This window comes from Silurus aristotelis (genome assembly GCF_946808225.1).
Source record: "Silurus aristotelis genome assembly, chromosome: 9".
In the NCBI taxonomy this organism is placed as follows: domain Eukaryota; kingdom Metazoa; phylum Chordata; class Actinopteri; order Siluriformes; family Siluridae; genus Silurus; species Silurus aristotelis.
This window is the reverse complement of record NC_139582.1, coordinates 21,717,894-21,738,708: the sequence shown is the minus strand read 5'-3', so window position 1 is coordinate 21,738,708 and position 20,815 is coordinate 21,717,894. Positions and strand designations below refer to the sequence as shown.

General features: G+C 38.7%; 1 protein-coding gene across 1 annotated transcript in view; it reads right to left on the bottom strand.

Moving 5' to 3' along the window:
* Positions 1-20,815, bottom strand: part of xgb (x globin) — a 24,636-nt gene extending 3,821 nt beyond the window's left edge. Inside the window, exons 1-2 of the mRNA XM_083550544.1 lie at positions 20,451-20,815; positions 150-257 (exon numbers count right to left, since the gene is read on the bottom strand). Of these exons, the coding sequence (XP_083406670.1) occupies positions 150-257; positions 20,451-20,608 (266 nt within the window). The 5' untranslated portion in view covers positions 20,609-20,815. The remainder of the gene's footprint in view (positions 1-149; positions 258-20,450) is intronic.

Genomic DNA, 20,815 nt, shown 5'->3' with positions numbered 1-20,815 from the left:
CTATATCTGTGTTAAATTTACTCTTGTTGTTTAGCTGTATTTCTTATAGCAAAGCTATAATTTAGTGGTCCTCTAAGAGTCCTGTAAATATAACATTATTGACTTTTGAACTAATGAATGCTGGGAAGGAGAGAGTAGAAAGCACTGACCGGAGACCATGGGCACGTAGCTCCTTGCTGGTGCGTAGTCTTTCCAGGTCCTCCACATCACGGAACAGAAAGAAGACATCCTTGCACTCTGGATGAGTCTCAAACAACCTGTTTCCAAGACAACAAAACAGATTCCAGGAAAACATATGAGATATGAAATGCAGCTGGACCTTAGTGGGGTCTCTCACTTAGAGTGTGTGGAAATTATTATTTAGATATTTTCTTCTTTTTGTTATTTGATACTCTTCCAGTGCATATATACACTTCATGTCAAATAAAGTCCCATTTGTAAATTCTTTCATGCAAATTGCACCTGGTGGCCATTACAAAAGGCAGTGCCATTGGTTGGGTAGATTTCACATAACAAGTAGCAATCGTGTTGAAGGAGCCGTCTAAAGTTATCAAGGATAGCATTATGAAACAACACTTCAATGGAAACGGATACAGAGCCCTGGCAAGATTTATTTTAAATATTCTTGATGGTATAACTGGTTTGATAATTTGAAAGTAGACAGTTTACTGATCATCCCTGACCAGGTGCATCCTAATAAAAAGATGAGAAAAACCAGTAGTCATTAAAAAAAGAATTGCAGGATGACCTGAAAGCAGTAAGAAAAACGGTTACTCTGAACATTGGAACAATGTATTGTGGTCACACCAAATACAAGAACAAAACTAAATATCTGTCAATAATAACAGAGAATTTGGATAGAAGACAACTTAATTGTGTTTATTTAATTATTAGGCAGGAGTGCTAATTTAAGTACTGCTGGAAAAGAGAAGTCTTTAGAGGTTGATGAAGACCTGCTACTGACTCTGCTATTCAGACATCTAGTTTCAGTTTGTTCCACCAACCAGGCGCCAGAACAGAGAAGAGTCTGGAAGCATGTTTTTCTTGCACCCTAAGAGATGGTGGAACCAGTGGCACAGCGGTTAAGAATTGGAGGGTGCGTGGTTCAGTGTGGGTTAATGGGTACTGGTCGGTTTTTTAGCTTTGTAGACAAGCATCACTTTTTAAAATCTGATGTGGGCCGTTACAGGAAGTCTGTAGAGGGAGCATAGAACATAGAACCAAGAACAACACACCAACAGTGAAGTACAGAGGTGGGAGCTTTATGATATGGGGCAATACTGGGCCATTCACACATTGTTGACAATGTGTCACAAAGGAGTTTCACTAAAATACTCTGTAGTTTACAAAAGATGTGCCTTTTTAAATGCAAAAACATGAAAAGCACAGATCAGAGATCAAACGCTTTGCTGAAAAAAAAAAAGCTAATTGCATCTTACCATAAATGTGTCAAAGCCATAACTCCCAAAAACAGCTTTGCAATAGAATCAAATGTTGGTAAGTATAAATACATTTTAGACAGTGAATAAGCACTCAATATGCACTGGATGCTCCCAAACTATATTCAGTAGTGTTTAAAGATTTCTGTCCCCTCCATAACTTTGTGCTTTGAATTCATCCAGCCCTTATACTTGCTCTTTAGACAACAGTTTTTAAATGTTGTGTGTAAACTACTGAGTGTTACTATACACACAACACACACAAATTATTGAACCTCTTTAGAAAAATGAGCAACAATGAACAGCTCAGGCAACATTTCAGGTTCTGGGATAATATTTAGTATAATTTTTGTTAACTGAGAAAAAAACATTTTGTTAAGAAGCAAAAGTCTAATTATAAGAAGTCGAATATAACAGATTATAAGTTTCTTAACATGCAAAAGAATACTCTAGTCGTGAATTATTTGTGGTGGGATGTTGGATCACAATTCAAGAACTGCTTCCAAGTATATGATGAGCAAGGTGGATATCTGCTTTGTAGTCTGTGCTGATTAATGATGTTTAAATTTGTTGACTGCGGAGACCATGGAAGACCTCATCCTGGTGTACATCAAACCACTGGATTAATTTTATCAGTCTGTATCTGGAACATTAGCATCCTGGAATTGCCTTGTTTGCTGGTTGTTAAACGACTGTGTATAGCAACCCAAATTTGATCTAATAATTACTACCGCCATTATGAATCCTTTAGCAACCTCAACAGTTCTCATATTTATAAATCTTTACACATTGACCTTTGATATCAAAATCTCTTAATAAAAATACAAATCTACTAATAGTTTTTGCTTTGAAATCCAACTTTCTCTTAGAGCTCATTTACATCTGTAGTTGTTTTGGTGTGTATTTTAGGGCCTGTAGCAACTATCCTGTAATGTGTCCCTGTTAGTAAGCTTTGACTGCAACCACTGTTCCTCTTTGTTGTCCATATGTGCACATGACTTTTAAGACTGTCACTCTTGGAACAAGAAACCATTTCCACTTATGTGACTGAAAAACATGGTTTTTAAAATATGTATCCTTTTATGTGCTGTTTCTATTCTTTTATTTTTGATCTCCTGCTGCTTTCAACATTTCAATAAACAGCTAGACCTAATATTTGGTGAAACCTAGACTGGAGAGACTGTGCCACTCCTGGTAGTGTTGAAGAACACTAGAAGAATCTTGGACTACTCCACAATGCAAAAACAGTATATGCATCTTTATATTCTTGCCTCACATTTTACATTGAGCATGGGGGCTTGTATTCCTTGTATGAACAGGACATCTGTCTCCTCTCTATTTTTCATATACAGTCTAACCTATGATTGATTTAGGTCGTTTTAGATATTTTTCAAGCTTGAAATATAAGTTGCACAAACAAGATGGTAAAAAAGTTTATTCAGATTGTCAGTATGATGGCGCACAGTTTCAGTATTTCTTGATATAAACTACGGTTTGGATTACAATGATGGAAAATGTTAAACATTTACTTCTAAAAAGAAATAAGCAAGATGCAATAGAATGAGAAATAATAAATTCTCAACTTTTTATATATTGTATATATATATATATATATATATATATATATATATATATATACGTCTACAGAGATAGCAGGAAAAGGAGAAGTGTAGGAGAGTGGAGATTTGGGTGGGCACTTTAAGTGTTGGTACTATGACTGGTAAAAGGAGGGAGGTAGCTGATATGAAGGAGAGGAGAAAGGTAGATATGTTGTGTAGAAAGTAGAAAGAGAGTAAGACCAGGAACATTGGAGGGGGGGTTTAAACTGGTTTATCATGGTGTGGATGGAAAGAGAAATGGTGTAGGGGTGATCCTGAAGGAAGAGTACAGTAAGAGTGTAGTGGAGGTGAAGAGAGTTTCTTATAGGGTGATGAATGTGAAGCTGGAAGTTGATGAGGTGATGATAAATGTCATCAGTGCCTATGCTCCACAAGTGGGTTGTGAGATGGAAGAGAAGGAAAAATTCTGGAGTGAGTCAGATGAAGTGGTGGATGGTGTACCTAGGAAAGAACGATTGGTGATTGTGGCAGATTTCAATGGCAATGTTGGTGAAGGGAACAGAGGTGTTGAGGAGGTGATGGGTAGGTATGGCCTTAGGGAGAGGAATGTGGAAGGGCAGATGGTGGTAGATTTTGCTAAAAGGATGGAAATGGCAGTGGTGAACACGTATTTTAAGAAGAAGGAGGATCATAGGGTGACGTATAAGAGTGGAGAAAGGTGCACAGATTTTGTTGTTCACGCTCTGAATCACGTGTAAAATCTGGCCAATAGGCAGTCGTGACGTCATTGGTGGACGCCGTCGCGCAATCCAGGAAGCTACAAAATGGGAGCGTGATGGAAGCGACATCAGCTTCTGGATGCAGTTGATGCAGCTCTCGTTTCCTCAGGTTACTCGGAACCTAGTGACGTTCCCTTTCAGGAACTTTAGTTTTTTTTTTTTTTTTTTAGGAAACAAGGAGGGAAGAATGCCTGCAAAACGACAGGTTGCGAGGGAGCCGCAGGCACCTTAGGCACATACCCCAGTTTGGGATAAAGAATAGCACAGGGGCAAACTCCAGCAGAGACGGAGCCACAGAAAGAGCCTGTAGGTCCCCGGCCCTCTTAAGGGAGGAGATTGCCAGGAGAAAGGCGGTTTTAACCGACAAATAGAGACGCCAGCACAATGGCCAATTCCCACACAGGCACTCTGGGTTGTGTCCCGGGCCTCAGCCCGCGCCGTTTGCTTGGTGGCTCTAAGGGTTAGGTCGACAGCGCAACATAAAGCCCCAGAGTTAAAGCCCTCGTCAACTTTTGCAGCAGAGCTGCCTGGTATGCCTGCAACACACACATAGTGTAGAGGCAGCCCAAGGCTTGACCTGCTGCTGCATAGGCTCTGCCTACTAAGGCCGTAGTGGCTCTCAACGGCTTAGGAGGCAACACTGGGGCCTTCAGCGATGCAACACCTGGGGAGAGATAGCCAGCTAGCATCTCTTCAACCCTGGGCATCTCCCCATAGCCACAGTCCTTATACCCTACTATATTCAGAGGTGGGAAGTAACGGAGTACAAATACTTCGTTACTGTACTTAAGTAGATTTTTCTGGTATCAGTACTTTACTCCACTATTTATTTTTCAGACAACTTTTTACTTTCACTCATTACATTTTTACACAAATATCTGTACTTTTTACTTCTTACATTTTCAAAACCGGCTCTTTACTTTAGTTTTAATACATTGATTTGGTGAAATATTATTTTTTATTTTCACTGTGCGCCGATTTCAGCCGAACAACCGATTTTCTGTCATTGCGTGTCTTTTTCAATCCACTGGTGTATAAAGTCCTGACCCTCACTCACCACAGATGTAGACTAGTTTACGGAGCTAAGAATCAGCAGGCAGAAGGCAGTAAGAAGTTTGGGGTTAATGTGGATGAGACAGAGGGAGTCAGTGATGTAAACATGACTGAGAACAGACACATTCCTGATCATCATCATCTTTTCTCTGCTTGTGTTCTATATGTGGATCTTCAGCCTGGATACATTCATTACGTAACAACATGTTTAATTCGTTTTGTATTAATATATATTTATACAGTGGAACCCGGTTATGTCGATGTCCTATGGGGTCGCCAAAAAGCATCGAGATAACCGATGATCGAGATAAACGAAAATCAAAATGGCGGCAATATATTAACGTGCTTGAATTTTCTTTATGTACATGATGTGCGTTAATAAATGAGAATGTGCATGCACGTGTTTTTGAAGTTTTTTTTTTTACACAACAGCGTTGCCGCGATTTGTTTGATGAAGGCATGTTATAAAAATACATACAGTACATGTTTATCTGTCAGGAATCCACCTGCCACGCCCCCTTCAGCCCCCTTCAGCGTGTCAGGTGTTTTCTCGGCCGCTTTCTCTGAAGCTCCCGGCTTTAATCACGCACATATGGTGCTCGTTTATCATAATCACCAGCTCCTATTTAAACTTCCACACTCTCACTGTCCGTTATTGTTGGTATATGTTGGTTCACGGCGGTCGTTGTTATCGCTCATGTGTATCCCGGTACGTGTCTTTCCACCGGCACTCTCTCACCGGCTGCGCTTTTCTTCCCAAAGCGCATCTAAACGTGCTGTTCAGCGCCGCGCTTCTACTTTCGCCTCCCGTTCATCGCATAACATTTAACAACAAAAGACATATGTGCACTAACTAACAGCAGAGATTCACCAGTATACAATACAACACCTGTAGCAGCTGTAAGGTTTGATTTTTCCGCCACTTCCGCGAGTTGTTCTGCGGCTGCACCGAGATAACCGACGTTAAATGGCAAATTTCCCCCCGAGCTAACCGAGGGCGAGATAAGCGGGTTCCACTGTATTTATATATATATATATATATATATATGTATGTATGCATGTATGTATATATATGTATATTTGGCTGTCAAAATTAAAATTATTGTAAACGGCACTAAATTTGATTAACACTATCAATTCAGCGCGCATTTCTGTTTCACCATTTTTATAGAAAATGTAAATACATAAATAAATAACTAAATAAAAGAGGCGCAATTAAAACCTTCGGCAAAAAAATACGTTTATCCACGACGTCCTTTCTTAGATATAAAATAAATAAATAAACTCCAGATAAAAAATATTTTTAATCAGTAAACTTTTGTTTTATTTCTGCGCCAAGTCTCAAATCAAACACCAAATCCGCCATGTTTTACACAATTAACCCTCTGGGTGGCGTTTTGTGGGTTTTTCCCTCATAATGGCGACACAAACTTAAATTACTGTTCTTAAAATTATTTATTGATCGTACAGATAAAAACAATACATCATTCAAATCTGTAAAATGTCTATAATTTTCTATATATAAGCTTCCTGACTTGACTTGAAGAGGTGCAGTTTCCCCGGTATCACCTCATTAACTGTCCGTGTGGAAACATAGCAAACGCTCTTAATGATGTCCACACATCTCTGCACTGATATAGCCTTTATATTTAATCACTGTACATATGCTTACATACATATCACATGCTGTAAATATGATACATCTTTAACACCTCCAAGCTGCCAGTTTTGGGCACCTGAGCAAGCACTTAACTCACTACTGCTCATTTAGTAAATGAGATCATTAGGAGTCGCTCGGGATAAACACTTCCAACAGGAAGTGGCTATATCTCACTATCTTTGTTTCTCTATTTTCTCTATCTAATTGTCTTTGTGTCTCTTTTAGTAAATGTCTCTGTCTCACTGTATATGTTTCTCTCTTGCTGTCTCTCTATTTGTTTCTCACTCTTTCTAATGCTGTGTCTGTGTCTCTTTGTCTTTGTCTCTGTCTTTCCTGCTTATTTACATGTCTAACAAAGTTTTGAGTTTTGAAAGTAATGCCATTAGCGATCTATGATGAAAGACTTTCCTGGTTCGATTCTTACCTCTAGTTTCATATTGAACATTATAAGAAGTTTTTAAAAACAGAACAATAAAAGGTCATTAAAATTGGTTGCTGGTAAATCATGGTATATCAGTGGTGCAGGTGTTGGAGATGTGGTTCTTGTACCTGAGTCACTTCTCATAGACTTTGAGTAACTGAGAGAATGAACAGGAAGGAGAAGTTTTGACCCTCTACCAACATGATCTAAGAGAAAACAGTGGTCTCTTAACTATAGAAAAACCAAGAGTCCAATTAGCAAAGTCTTGTTTGCCATCCCTCTGATAGTGTAGTGGTTAGTAATGCAGCCTCTGCTATCTGACTCACCCGGTATAATTCCTACCCCTTAGCTATCCTTTCAATTGTTTAAAAAGTTTTATAAAAGAACCAAAAAAGGTCCTAAAAATCAGGTTCTTGCAGGAGATCCTGTAGCTCAATTGGAAGAGCATTGCCTCTGGGTTAAGAGGTTGCTGGTTCAAACCCTGGCCCATCTCTCCTTCCCCTAAATGCAAAACTGTCACCCTCACTTTTTCTCTGATGCTGTAACCCAGCAGGTCTTCACAGCCTTTGTTCACAGTCACCCACTCCATTGCTCACCACACACCTTACCCAGTGTGGGGACCACCCAGATTTGAACCAGCAACCTCTGAGCTCAGAGGCAAGGCTTTTACCATCAAGTCCCACAACTCACCTTCTTTTTTGGGGGGGTTTATCCTTCGTTTCATGCTTCGAAGCAAGAAATTCAGACCGGAAAGAAACACAGAAAGCAGGCTTCGAACCCTGAACCCCACCAACAGCAAAATACCAGTCTTAACCCACTGAACCATCAGGAAGAACAGGCTGTGCCAGTTGTTAGAGCAGGTCTATCTTTTCTTTCAAACAATCAACACAAGAATATATTGCTGAAGACAGACTTAAGAAGCAAACCCATATCGTGACTAGCAGGGACAATGCAGGATTTAAACCCTGATTCACGCCATTAGCGAGGCACCAGCATTAACCCACTGAACCATCAGGAAGGACAAGCTGGGAAGCTTGTTCAGAGCAGGTCTATCTTTCTTTTTAACCCATCAAAACAAGAATATGAAGATGTAGGAATCAGGATTTTAACCTACCTCATGACTAGCAGACAGAAAGCCAGGTTTGAACCCTGACCACCAACATTAGCAAAGTACCAGCCTTAACCCACTAAGCCATCAGGAAAAAACAGGATGGGAAGCTTGATTAGAGCAGGTCTATCTTTCTTTTTAAACCATCAACACAAGAATTTAATGCTAAAGAAAGATGTAAGAAGCGAATACAGATGTAAGTAGCACAAGTTGAATCCACATTGTAAATAGCAGGATTTGAACCAAGATCCCCACCACCAGCGTTAACCCATTGAACCATCGGTGAGGACAGGCCAGGAAGCTTGTTTAGAGCAGGTCTATCTTTCTTTTCAACCCATTAAAAAAATATATATATCGCTAAAGAAAAATGTTGAAAGTGAATCCTGATCGTGACTGGCAGGCAGAAAGCAGGATTAGAACCCTGAACCCCACCAAAAGCACGACACCTGATTTAACCCACTGAACCATCAGAGAAGACAGGCCAGGAAGTTTGTTTAAAACAGCTCTACTTAACCATCAACACAAGAATATAAAGCTAAAGAAAGATTTAGGAAGCAGGAACATAACCGACATCACAACTAGCAGGATTCAAATCCTGATCCTTACCATCAGCAAGGCACCAGCTTTAATTCAATGAACCATGGAAGAGATCAGACTGGGATGCATATTTAGATGAGGCACAAGCCTTAAACCACTGAGCGACCACTGCTGAAAAGCATGTGTGCTTCTTGGAGGGTTCATACTTTGTTTTATGCCAGCGCAGTAAGAAAGAAGGTATGTAGGACTGGCTTTGAAACCTTATCACTAGTGTGGACTATATTAAGGACCATGTTCAGGCACAAGCCTTAACCCACTGAGCTACCACAGAAGTGTTTTTTTGGGGGGTTTTTTTTGGTGGGGTTATCTTTTATTAAAGACCAGGAAATCAAGAAATTCATCCAACACAGAAAGGACAGAATTGAAATGTTTTCAGAGGGGACAAGGTCCAGAAGTTTTATTTACCAATACAGCAACCAACTCGACCAGGAATCAAACTCTCAAACTCATCCTCGTGGGGACCCTGACATTAACACACCAGGCTATCACATCCATCCATCCATCCATCTATCTATCTATCTATCTATCTATCTATCTATCTATCTATCTATCTATCTATCTATCTATCTATCTATCTATCTATCTATCTATCTATCTATCTATCTATCTATCTATCTATCTATCTATCTATCTATCTATGATGTGAGGTCCAGTTAACAGCTAAAACAGGTACTTTTTACTTAAGTACATGTCTGAGCCAAAACCTCTTTACTTTCACTTGAGTAAAAAAGTATAATCAGTACTTCAACTTTTACCCGAGTATTTTAAAACTTGAGGATCTGTACTTCTATTTAAGTAAAGGATGTGTGTACTTTTGCCACCTCTGACTATATTCGCATATGGCAAACGCAGGGAAAGGGTACGTGGCGCATATGGGGTCTCCCAAGACCTAGACACCTCGGCCCCGTGGCGGAGGCTGTGCCGTGGGACGCTCATCCAGGTTGCTGGGAACGCGTTGCTTCCGATGGGCAAATCTATCTCTAGCTTAGCGATGGCCCGCATCACTACCTCCAGGAGCTCCTCAAACAGCACCACTCCCAAAAATTTGCCAGATTTTACATGTGATTCCGAGCGTGAACAACACGAGGCATTCCCAAAGCATTTTTGATGCAGCTTAAGTTCCTGAAAGGGAGCTGCAGTAACTACAGGGGAATAAAGTTGATCAGTCACACCATGAATTTATGGGAAAGAGTAGTGGGAACCAGGCTGAGAGAAGAGGTGACCATCTGTGAACAAAAGTATAGTTGGAAGAGCACCAGAGACGCATTATTTGCTTTGAGAATGTTGATGGAGAAGTATAGAGAAGCTTAGAAGGAATTGCATTGTGTGTTTGTGGATTTCGAAAAAGCATACGACAGGGTGCCGATAGAGGAGTTGTGGTATTGTGGAAGTCAGGTGTGTCAGAGACGTATGTGAGGGTGGTGTAGGATATGTATGAGGACAGTGTGACAGCAGCGAAGTGTTCAGTAGGAACGACAGACTGGTTTAAGGTGGAGGTTGGACTGCATCAAGGATCGGCTCTGAGCCCTTTCCTGTTTGCAGTGGTGATGGACAGGTAGACGGATAAAATCAGACAGGAGTCTCCATGGACTATGATGTTTGCGGATGATGATGTGATTTGTGGTGAGAGTAGCAGCAGGTGAAAAAGAGCCTGGAGAGGTGGCGGTACGTGCTGGAGAGAAGGGAAATGAAAGGCAGTAGGAGTAGGACAGAGTACATGTGTGTAAATGAGAGGAAGGGCAGTGGAGTGGTGCGGTTGCAGGAAGAGATGGAGAAGGTGAAGGAGGTAAGGTACCTGGGGTCAACAGTGCAAAGTAATGGAGATTGTGTTAGAGAAGTGAAGAAAAGAGGTGGAGTGGGTGGAGAAGAGTGGCAGGAATGATTTGTGATAGAAGGGTATCTGCATGAGTCAAAGGGAACGTTTATAAGACTGTGGTGCACCCTGCTATGTTGTATGGTTTAGAGACAATGGCATTGACTAAAAGACAGGAGGTGGAGCTGGAGGTAGCAGAGCTGAAGTTTCAGATTTCATTGGTAGTGACGACAGTGGACAGGATTCAAAACAAGTTTATTAGAGGGACAGTGCATGTAGAACATTTTCGGGGACAAAATAAGAGAGGCCCGATTGAAATAGTTTGGACATGTGCAGAGGAGGGACATGGGGTATATCGGTAGGAAAATGCTGAGGATGGAGCTGGCAGGAAGGAGGAACAGGCAAAGGCCAAGGAGGAGGTTTATGGATGTGGTGAAGGAAGACATGCAGGTAGTTGTTTTGAAAGAGGCAGATGTAGAGGACAGAGTAGTACGGAGACGGATGATCCACTGTGGTGACCCCTAATGGGAGCAGCTGAAAGAAGAAGAAGAAGAATCTTTTGATGTATTTTCTGTTTTAAATTTGCTAGATATTGCATTATGGTTTTATTTACATTTTACACTTTATCCCAGGTTGTTTGGAAATGGGGTTGTAGTTCTTTATATTCTTTATATTTATTTTCCTGAACAGTCCTAATAATTCAGAATTTGACTGTCAAACACATATATCCACATATACAGAATTGGAATTAAAACATCTAGACCCAGCTATGACCAAGGCCTCATTTGCAACAAATCTCTGCAGAAACATTAGCTACAGTGACAATTTTAAACAGCTCTCCTACAACGTAGGTCCCTTAGTAATATCTTAAAAAGACTCCAAGGATTGTAGTCATTTTACATTCATGCAGAAAATATTATGCACAAAATAAAAAAAAATGTAATTAAAAAGCTGGTATGATACAACAGGGATTAATTTTTGAGAAAATTATATTTCAAAGCATTTCTCATGTTACCTAAAGCTATTGGAATATTCTCTGCACTCTCACTTAGCAATTAAACAGAAGTAAACAATACATGAAATACAATGTCCCATATCTGCCTATTACATCCAACTTTTTTAATTATATCTTATCAAATGTAATAAGCTCTAAGAACAGATGTAACTCTATCCCAGAAAACAGACACACAAGAGATGAAATTTATACACACATGCTTTTCAGAGTTCTTGACTGTTGTGTGTCTGGAAAGAGCCTGAGATTTGGAATGGTGTAATACAAGGAGGAGAATGTAGTGCACGCTATGCAAATTGAATTGCTTCGGAGGAAAACTGCTTAGGGTGAGTGTATGTTGTTAGGGCAATTCAGTTGAATATTATTTGTATATTATTATTTGAATATTATTTGTATAGCACTTTTACAAAGGACATTGCTACAAAGCAGCTTTACAAAAATAAATTAATGTTAAAACTATCAATAAATTGTTTTAATAAATAAGTGCTTATAAGTTTATCCCTAATAAACAAGCCTGTGGGGATGGTAGAAAGCTTCCTAAATTGTATAAAGAAAAAACTTTAAAGGAATAATATTTAGAAGTGATACTCATCTGGGTGCCAGTAAATATCTTCATGGTTCCTTACTGGAATCACCCAAAGTATTTTTTTTTTTTATCTTTGTCAGTATTTCTTCACATGCATATTCAGGCTGTTTATGTGAAGCCATCAGCAGCAGCAGCAAATGGTTTACAATTTGGAGAATTCACCAGAAGAAGAACATCAGGATGGTTCAGGGAGGTCCAGAACTTCAGAGTGCAAGTCAGCTAAAAAAAGCTAAAAAATAACGCTACCTGGAATATGCATGGTTTTGAGCATGTTGTACTGGTGAGATGACAAGGAAATAGAGTAAGGATAAGGATTAGAGTCAAAATAAGTAATTTGTCTGGTAATTACATCGGAAATGCTGACACCAACATACAGCTATGCTGAAAGCGAATGTCTCACAGTGAGCAAATTCGGCCGGCTGATGGAACCAGTGAACTGGCAAACAGCTCACAATGTATGTTTCAGCAGTAACAGAGGAGACACCAGCAAGTCATATTAGACAGGTTTTCTTAAGTTTAATGCAAAGGAACAAATAGAATAAGTGTATGAAACTACATGTATTAAATGTAAGTTTGACAGTAATTTCTACTACCAAGTATTCTCTGTATCTGTACAGAGAACCATCTTTTTTTTATGGGAAAATAATTTTTATAGATACATAAACTAAATACACCATACACAAACAAAACGTTTTAAGGAGAGCTATTAAGCTATTAAGATGTTTTTAGGGCTGGAGCATTAAGAGCTAAAGCTGAAGCTACTCCTGCATCGTTGTGGTTGTGTTTTGGGTCATTGCTAAACCTTTGGGCCAATCTGATGTCCTGAGTGCCCTTGAGTAGCAGCCTAGTCTCAAGGCATTACATGATATAGTCACGAAATGCAATCGATTGATTCGTGTTCATAGACATGAATTTCCCTCTTTTATCGTGTCACTGAGGAAGACTTTCTATGTAATGTATTTCAGTAGGAAGTATTTTAGGTGCCTCTGCCAAAGTTTTCTTTCTGCCACTTGATACCACAGACGCTGTATTGTTTTGTTTTTTTTGTCTCGTTTGTTTTTGAGTTTTTAATCTGCAAGCACTTTTACCCAACATTTAAGCAGGAGATTTTATCCCTGTTTTTATTGCTTTATATTCAGTAAGCTACTTAATATAAAGCAATAAAAAGCTACTTGGTCCCCTGGTGGTCTAGTGGTTAAGATGCAGCGCTCCCACCGCTGCGACCCGGGTTCGATTCCCGGTCAGGGAACCATCCCCAGCCACTCTTAGTGCCGGTCCCAAGCCCGGATAAATTGGGGAGGGTTGCGTTAGGAAGGGCATCCAGCGTAAAACATGTGCCAAATCAAACGTGCGGAGGATCCGCTGTGGCGACCCCTAACGGGAGAAGCCGAAAAGAAAGTTTTATATTCAGTAAGCTACTTGCTACTATAAACCATCGTCAGTGGTTTCTTCCAGTCAATATACAGTAAATAAATTCTCTTGGTTAATTATTATTTATTACAGTACAACCCTAACCCCTACCATAACCGTATATTTTCTGCATTATTCTCTGATATAAATGGGGAAAAAATATTACCCCATTAATATAATATTAATTGGATTTCTTCTTTCAACAAGCAAGCCCTGTTAGGTCTATTTTGGTACCTTTATCAAACCCAACATTTGTCATCACAGCTCTGAGAAAAAAAAATCTAAATGAAAAACACAAAAGAATTACAAGTGATTTAAAAAAAACAAAAGGGCTATTAAAAAATAAAATAAAAGATATAATTGAAATGCCATGACCTGAATGGCCTCCCACTAATGTGAACTCTGGCCATGGCCCAAAACAGCTCACACAACCAGAATGGCACCAGGCACAATTGTTGCAATCCAGCGTGCTGCAGAGCTGCACATTCACACCATGACACAGAACATCCAGCAGCCCTGATACAACTCGTACAAATGGAATCAAACAGCATGTTGATTCCTGAACAATAAAAACAATTGATGTCTATAATAAACCTCCAACAACATCACAATGTCTAATAAGGAGCAAAAAGTGTATCAGAGTATAATCTATAGTCAAATAAGATAAAACTCTAGTTTGTGCCATATAACCCTTTTGAACTTTTGGTCTCCCTGTGTGGGTATCGGTTATTCTGGCAGTCAAAAGCTGGTACAAACAATGGGTGGCCAATCAGTGGTAGTGGCCTCAACACCTAATCCAATTCTCCCAATAACTAATATTTACAAAATAAATAAAAAAATCAAATGAATAAATAAATCTTGGTTTAATTGAATCAGATTAGTTCTCAATAAAAATTATTTAATAAACCAACTTATCAAACCAATATTTAAACTTCAGTACAAAATCAGAACATTCTATAAAAAGTTCAACATTTATAGAACTTGATCCTTTCTTAAAGATTTGTTTATTATTTTTTTTTATTCATTACTTAACTAAAGACAGTATCAGAACATTATATAACTATTTTTCTTTTTTTTATTAAAAACCTTTTTTTTTCTCACTTTATTACTTTATAATAAATAGCAACCTAAAACCGTATTTGTACTGTTTGTACAAATTAATTTGTAAATTACCGGATAGAGAAACAGAAATCTTGGCCATATCCAGCTATCCATCTACAGCATTAGTCTCCAGTTTCCCTTAGCAAGAATCCTTACAAATTCATTCATGTCTAAAGTATTTAATATGGATTTCTTATGGGCCAAGTTCTCTAATTCTTCTTTCTTCTATGCAACATGGTGCGATGATAGGAGGTCAGGATTCTTGACAGTGTGAAGAAGGAACTGTCACATGATGCTGAAGACACCAATTCCCCAGTCTCCTGTCGTGGTTGTGTGCTCTACCAGGAAGGATTAAAAGAGTAGCATATACTAACACAAAAGCACGCTTTGGGTAAATAGCTTATATTGGCTGGAATGGTGCGGTGTTAATAAAACCGCTAACCGCCTGAACTGGGGCTGAAACTGCCAGGAGGTGGGTCTGCTTTGGGGCACTTGTTGAGGACTGAGGAGGAGCAGGGCTTGTGGTAAACTAAAATTAGCCGTAGCCTCTGATGTGCAAGCTGCAGCATTGCTACAGACATAAGCAGCACTAGGCTTGCTTATAGGTTTAAACATCACACACCTTAACACAATTGATGTCAGTCAATTAACATTATATAACATTCGTTAGATGTTGCACAACAATCATAAAGTCAGAAAAGTAGACAAACTTTTAATTAAACGTGTCTGGAGCTAAAGCTTCTATGCATGTCGAACTGAATGTAGTGGGAGGAAAGTGGTAAAAACTATTTTGCGCTGCTGGGCTGGAGCTTTGGGTTTGACTGTAGGTTGTCCACCCAATCAAAAGTTAGAAATCATGCTGGTATTTTCTGGGTTACTTTTTTTTATTGACTAAAATATGAAAGGAAACTTTGATTGGGCAAGACTCAAAATTGGGTGGGCTAAACCCACCAGCGCCCACCCCTGCTGCCGACCCTGCTGGCAGTACTGCTCTTTTCTGTCACTGGGTTGAATGTTCAGACAGGGCCATAATATTAATTAAATAATGTATCTTATTTATCAGTGTGTGCAGAGAACATGCTCAAATTCTGTACTTAAGAACCACCAGTATTAGCATTTATAAAAATGTGTGCTGTGGTAAGTGATAAATCCTTCTCATTCTAGATTTCTCTGCAGGAGCAATGCCACACATCATTAAATATGGCAAACAGTTTCCATTTAAAATCCAGTAGTCTGTTTATGGCTAAATGTTTTTAAAATGTGGGGCAGGTCAAAAAAGTAAAAAGATGGACAATAGTGCTAAGAAAAAAATTATTTTCTAAAAAAGACATTTATTTTAGAGCTTATGGTTGCTTGTAAGCAATCTATTGCCCCAATTACATTTACAAAATCTGCATGCTCATAAAAATCCCTCATAACTGTTTTGTTATGTATTGCTGATTACACTGATATGAATGACAATAATTGGAACAGATGCTGCTAATACTCATTTAAATAGATTAAATTTTTTTTACTAATCTTTACACAAAATTGAACATAGACACGGTTGAAAGATGAGACCCTTGGTGTAGTCAGATTTTGCTAAGAGCACTTTGAATGTGACTACACTGAATCACTATTTCAATATGGGCATAAGACATTCATCTGATTTATTTAGGGGTACCCAGGTGTGGAGACTTGCGTAACAAACAAGAGTATAGCTGTCTGATAGAGTTACATGGGTTTTGTGTGCTTAGTCTTATTCCCTTCCTTTAGGACATCATGGTTACAATCATATGCAAGGTTTCTCCTTACTGACAAAATATATAGGTCCTAAAAATGTATAATGACATCTTGATCTTCAGTATAGTTAGGTGTGTATTTTTTCCATCCTGTAGACATTTTTTTCCTTGTGAAACCGGGTTTTTGTTTTAATCTTTACAAAGTGAGATTCTTACAATAAATTGTCTGGCAGAGAGACAGAGCAAGAGGCAGTGGGAGAAAAAGAGGAAGAGACACTAACACCACTCTTGGTCCCTTAAGCAAGACCCTTAACCCTCTGTGTGCCAGGGGCGCTGTATAATAGCTGACCCTGTGCTCTGACCCCAGGTTTCGAACAAGCTGGGATATCCGAAGAAAATAATTTCATTGATTTGCAATGGATATGTAACAAATAAAAGCTATTCTATTCTAATCTATTCTATTCTATTCTATTCTATTCTATTCTGATGAGACTAAAATAAACTTGTTTGGCTCCGATGGTGTCTTTCCCTTACAGTGATTATTTCAAATTTGATTTATCACATTATTCTAAAGACCCCTGAGCCATTACTTGGAACTAAAGCCCATAGGCCTTTCCTACTGAACTGCACGACATCAGATTTTGAAAAGCTGTCTACCTCAGAGTTTTCAAAAATTCAAACAGTATTGTTATTCTTTCTTAGTAGTAATATATTTTTTAGAAAAGCTGTTCTATAAAACTCTTACACTGTGCATATTTTGTTGTTAATGGAAACTCTAAGTAAATAAGAGTATTTAAAAAATCCCGACTTAGCACTGTGCAGTGTTGCTTAGCCAAAAACTGTCTGAGCATACAGTATAAAATACTGTCCTCTAAAAATAACTCGACATACAGCCATTATTGTCGAAATAACTGGCAAAAAAAGTGAGTACACCCTAAGTGATAACAGCTGTATGTCGTGTAACCATGCAAAGCCACATCATCTATTCATCATGTTCATGTTTTGATCTGCTTGACAGGACCATAAAAATTTGTGTATCTTGTATTAGCTGTAAAGATTTGGTGCTTTGAGTACTGACCACTGGATGTTCAACATGGCATTTCATGGCAAAGACTCTCTGAGGATGTGAGAGCTCAGTCTCTGGGTTTTTGTTTAGAAGGTCGGGGTGATACTAAGCCCCAGCATCACCAAACTGCCACTCTTGGTCCCTTAAGCAAGACCCTTAACCCTCTGTGTGCCAGGGGCGCTGTATAATAGCTGACCCTGTGCTCTGACCCCAGGTTTCGAACAAGCTGGGATATCCGAAGAAAATAATTTCATTGATTTGCAATGGATATGTAACAAATAAAAGCTATTCTATTCTAATCTATTCTATTCTATTCTATTCTATTCTATTCTGATGAGACTAAAATAAACTTGTTTGGCTCCGATGGTGTCCATCATGTGTGGTGATGCCCTGATGAGGAGCAGCACCAAAAAATAGTTTTCACTGCAGTCAAGCTTGGTGGTGGTAGCATCATGGTCTGGGGCTGCATGAGTGCTGCTGGTACTGGGTAGCTGGGGATTATTGAGGGAAACATGGATTCCAACATGTACTGTGACATTCTGAAACAGAACATGATGCCCTTCCTTCAGAAACTCGGCCGAACAGCAGTTTTCCAACATAATAACGACCCCAAACACACCACCAGATGACAACTGCCTTGCTGAGGAAGCTGAATGTGAAGGTGACTGAGTGGCCAAGTATGTCTCCAGACCTAAACCCTACTGAGCACCTGTGGGGATCCTCAAGCAGAAGGTGGAGAAGCGCCATGTGTGTAACATTCAGCAGCTCTGTGATGTCATTATAGAGGGGTGGAAGAGGATCCCAACAACAACCTGTGCAGCTCTGGTGAATTCCATGCCCAGGAGGATTAAGACAGTGCTACATAACAATAATGCTCACGGTAAATATTCACAGTTTTGACATGTTCATTAGGGTGGACTCACTATTGTTTCTGGCTATTGTTGAGTTATTTTCAGAGAACAGTAAATCTGCACATTGACTACTCTAAAATATATCCAAGTTTCATTTCTATAGTATTATCCCATGAGAAGAAACACTAAAATGGTTGCTGAAACGTGAGGGGTGCACTCACTTTTGTGAGATACCGTACACCATGTCAAGTCAAAAAACTGTGACACTGCAGCAACCCTACTCCCACACCATCTTTTTTTTCATTTTTTTTTACATTTATATTAGTGTTTAAAATAAATGATTTGTATAAAATTTAAACATATATACCATTCATCTAAACTTTTATTTAAAATGGTACAAACAGTTTCTGCATTACTACAAATACACTACTGGCTACATATAAGATTGACTTTTTAATAATAAACTTGAAGGAGCCATAGGGACACAGAAAGACAAATGATATTCAATATGATATTTTGCATAGTGTACACATGATGGGATTTTACTATGTAAATGAACTGAATCTAATTTACCAGAAAGAAAATGTTAAATGTGAACATTCCTTTCCATGTACCCTGGGAAATAGAGATACCCAGTGGATAAGGGCACAGTTTAATAAACTGTTCATATTAGGTATTGTTAAATTATTTGTATAGCGCTTTTAAACAATGTCCCAAAGCAGCTGCACAGAACTAAAGAGATTATGACTATACATTTTAGCATCCTCAATTAGTCTCCAAGTTTATACCTAATGAGCAAGCCAGAGGCGACAGTGGAAAGAAAAGCCTGTATTAAGATATCAGTATCATTTAGATTATTGCAGTACTATTCAGATTATTATGGCTATATAGATTTGTAGCCAGAGGCAACAATGAGCAAGCCAGAGCAAGCCAAAGGTGACAGTGGAAGGGAAAGCCTATATTAAGATATCAGAACTGTTTAGATTATTTCCCAAGGCAGTTCAAATATAAAACAGACATATTAAATTATCTATATCAGCCATCTCTTTAACTATAACACCAGACATGTAAATAATCATTTGTTATAGGTAACAAAATATATAGTCACAAAATGTATCCAAAATAGCTCTGATGCTTATGCTGTAACTATTGGCAACACATTTGCACTGTTAATCTCTATACTATAGAGTAGAATAATGATGTAGATGCTCTGGATGAGGATGGGTTCCTTTTTGAATCTGGTTTCTCTCCAGGTTTTCCTTCTCATGACATCTCACATTGTTTTTCTTTACGTTACCTTTGGCTTGATCATCAGGCAAAAATCTAAATTCAAATGCTTGCACAGATATCTGTAAAGCCGTTTTTATAGCAATGTCCATTTGCTGAATTGATTTGAACTAAACTGAATATTTAGACTGTTTCAAAACCTCCAACCCAGTTTACAAGAGCAAGCTGTTTTAAAAACCATGAATGTTATAGAGGTTTGAACTGACTTCTGATGTGATGAGCAAAATAAAAATCTGCAAAAGAAAACATTCTTTACAGTTAAACAATGTGTGAGAGGTACTGCCAAGGGAACATAGTAAAACAAGGTAGTTTACTGCCAGGCTAAAAGAATTATTAAAAGTCAATTATTTCACTTATAGATTGGTTACTCCACATCAAGGCAACGTTCCCGTGTGTTTATTATTATTATTAAGACATTTTTTAGGTTTGATCCTTTAAGCGATCTTTAAACTCATTTATTACGTTTTCTATCTCCAACCCGTTCCAATTCAACATTTTAAAGCTAATAGAGTTGACCTTTTTGGCTTGCTGAAAGGTTATGAGAGAGCAAAGAAAAAAAAGAGAAAAAAAAAATGCAAAATTTGAGCAAATATAAATTCATTAATTAGACAGAAACATATGTGAACAATTTTCAATATGTATCTGTTTACATCTATTACATCACCATTAATAATACATCAATCAAAAACAAACAACAACTTGATATAAAAGCATGTGAGAGTTTTTTTTATGGCATATCTGTTGTATTTGCTGCATTTATATAATGACAATGATAAATAATTGTTGGTATTGATAGTTTGTTGGTTGTTGAACATGGCGAACAGATCTGGCTCTGTATTAGGGTCAACACCTGTTTGGAACTACTTTAGAACAATCATTGCGCACCTTAAAACGCCTGTCAACCAATCAGAAGCAAGTGCTCTGCTCTAGATTTGATCCTAACTGCTTGTATATTGTGAGACTGTGCGTTGTCAGAGGAAACCGTACCTGACAAACACGATTATCCCAACTTTGGCGATATCCTCCTGGATAACTTTCCACGACTCCTTAATCAGGTCGATGTGCTCGCCGGTGAGATGCGGCGCTTCGTCTTCTTCCACCGGCTTCTTGGGCGCCAAACCCAAACCAGAGATAGCGCAACCCATCCTAGACAAACCTAGAAAACCGGTTAAGAGCTGCACGGGAGATTATTATAGATAGTGGTTTCGTAGAGTTGTACGAAAAGAAAAATAGCTATTTCTGCCTACTGAATAAAAAAATTTACTTTTTATGGAGGCAGCAGCGCGTCATGGCCGGTCGTCATCTCTCCAAACGCGCACTTGAGCTCAGAGTACAGCAGCTGCACTTCACAC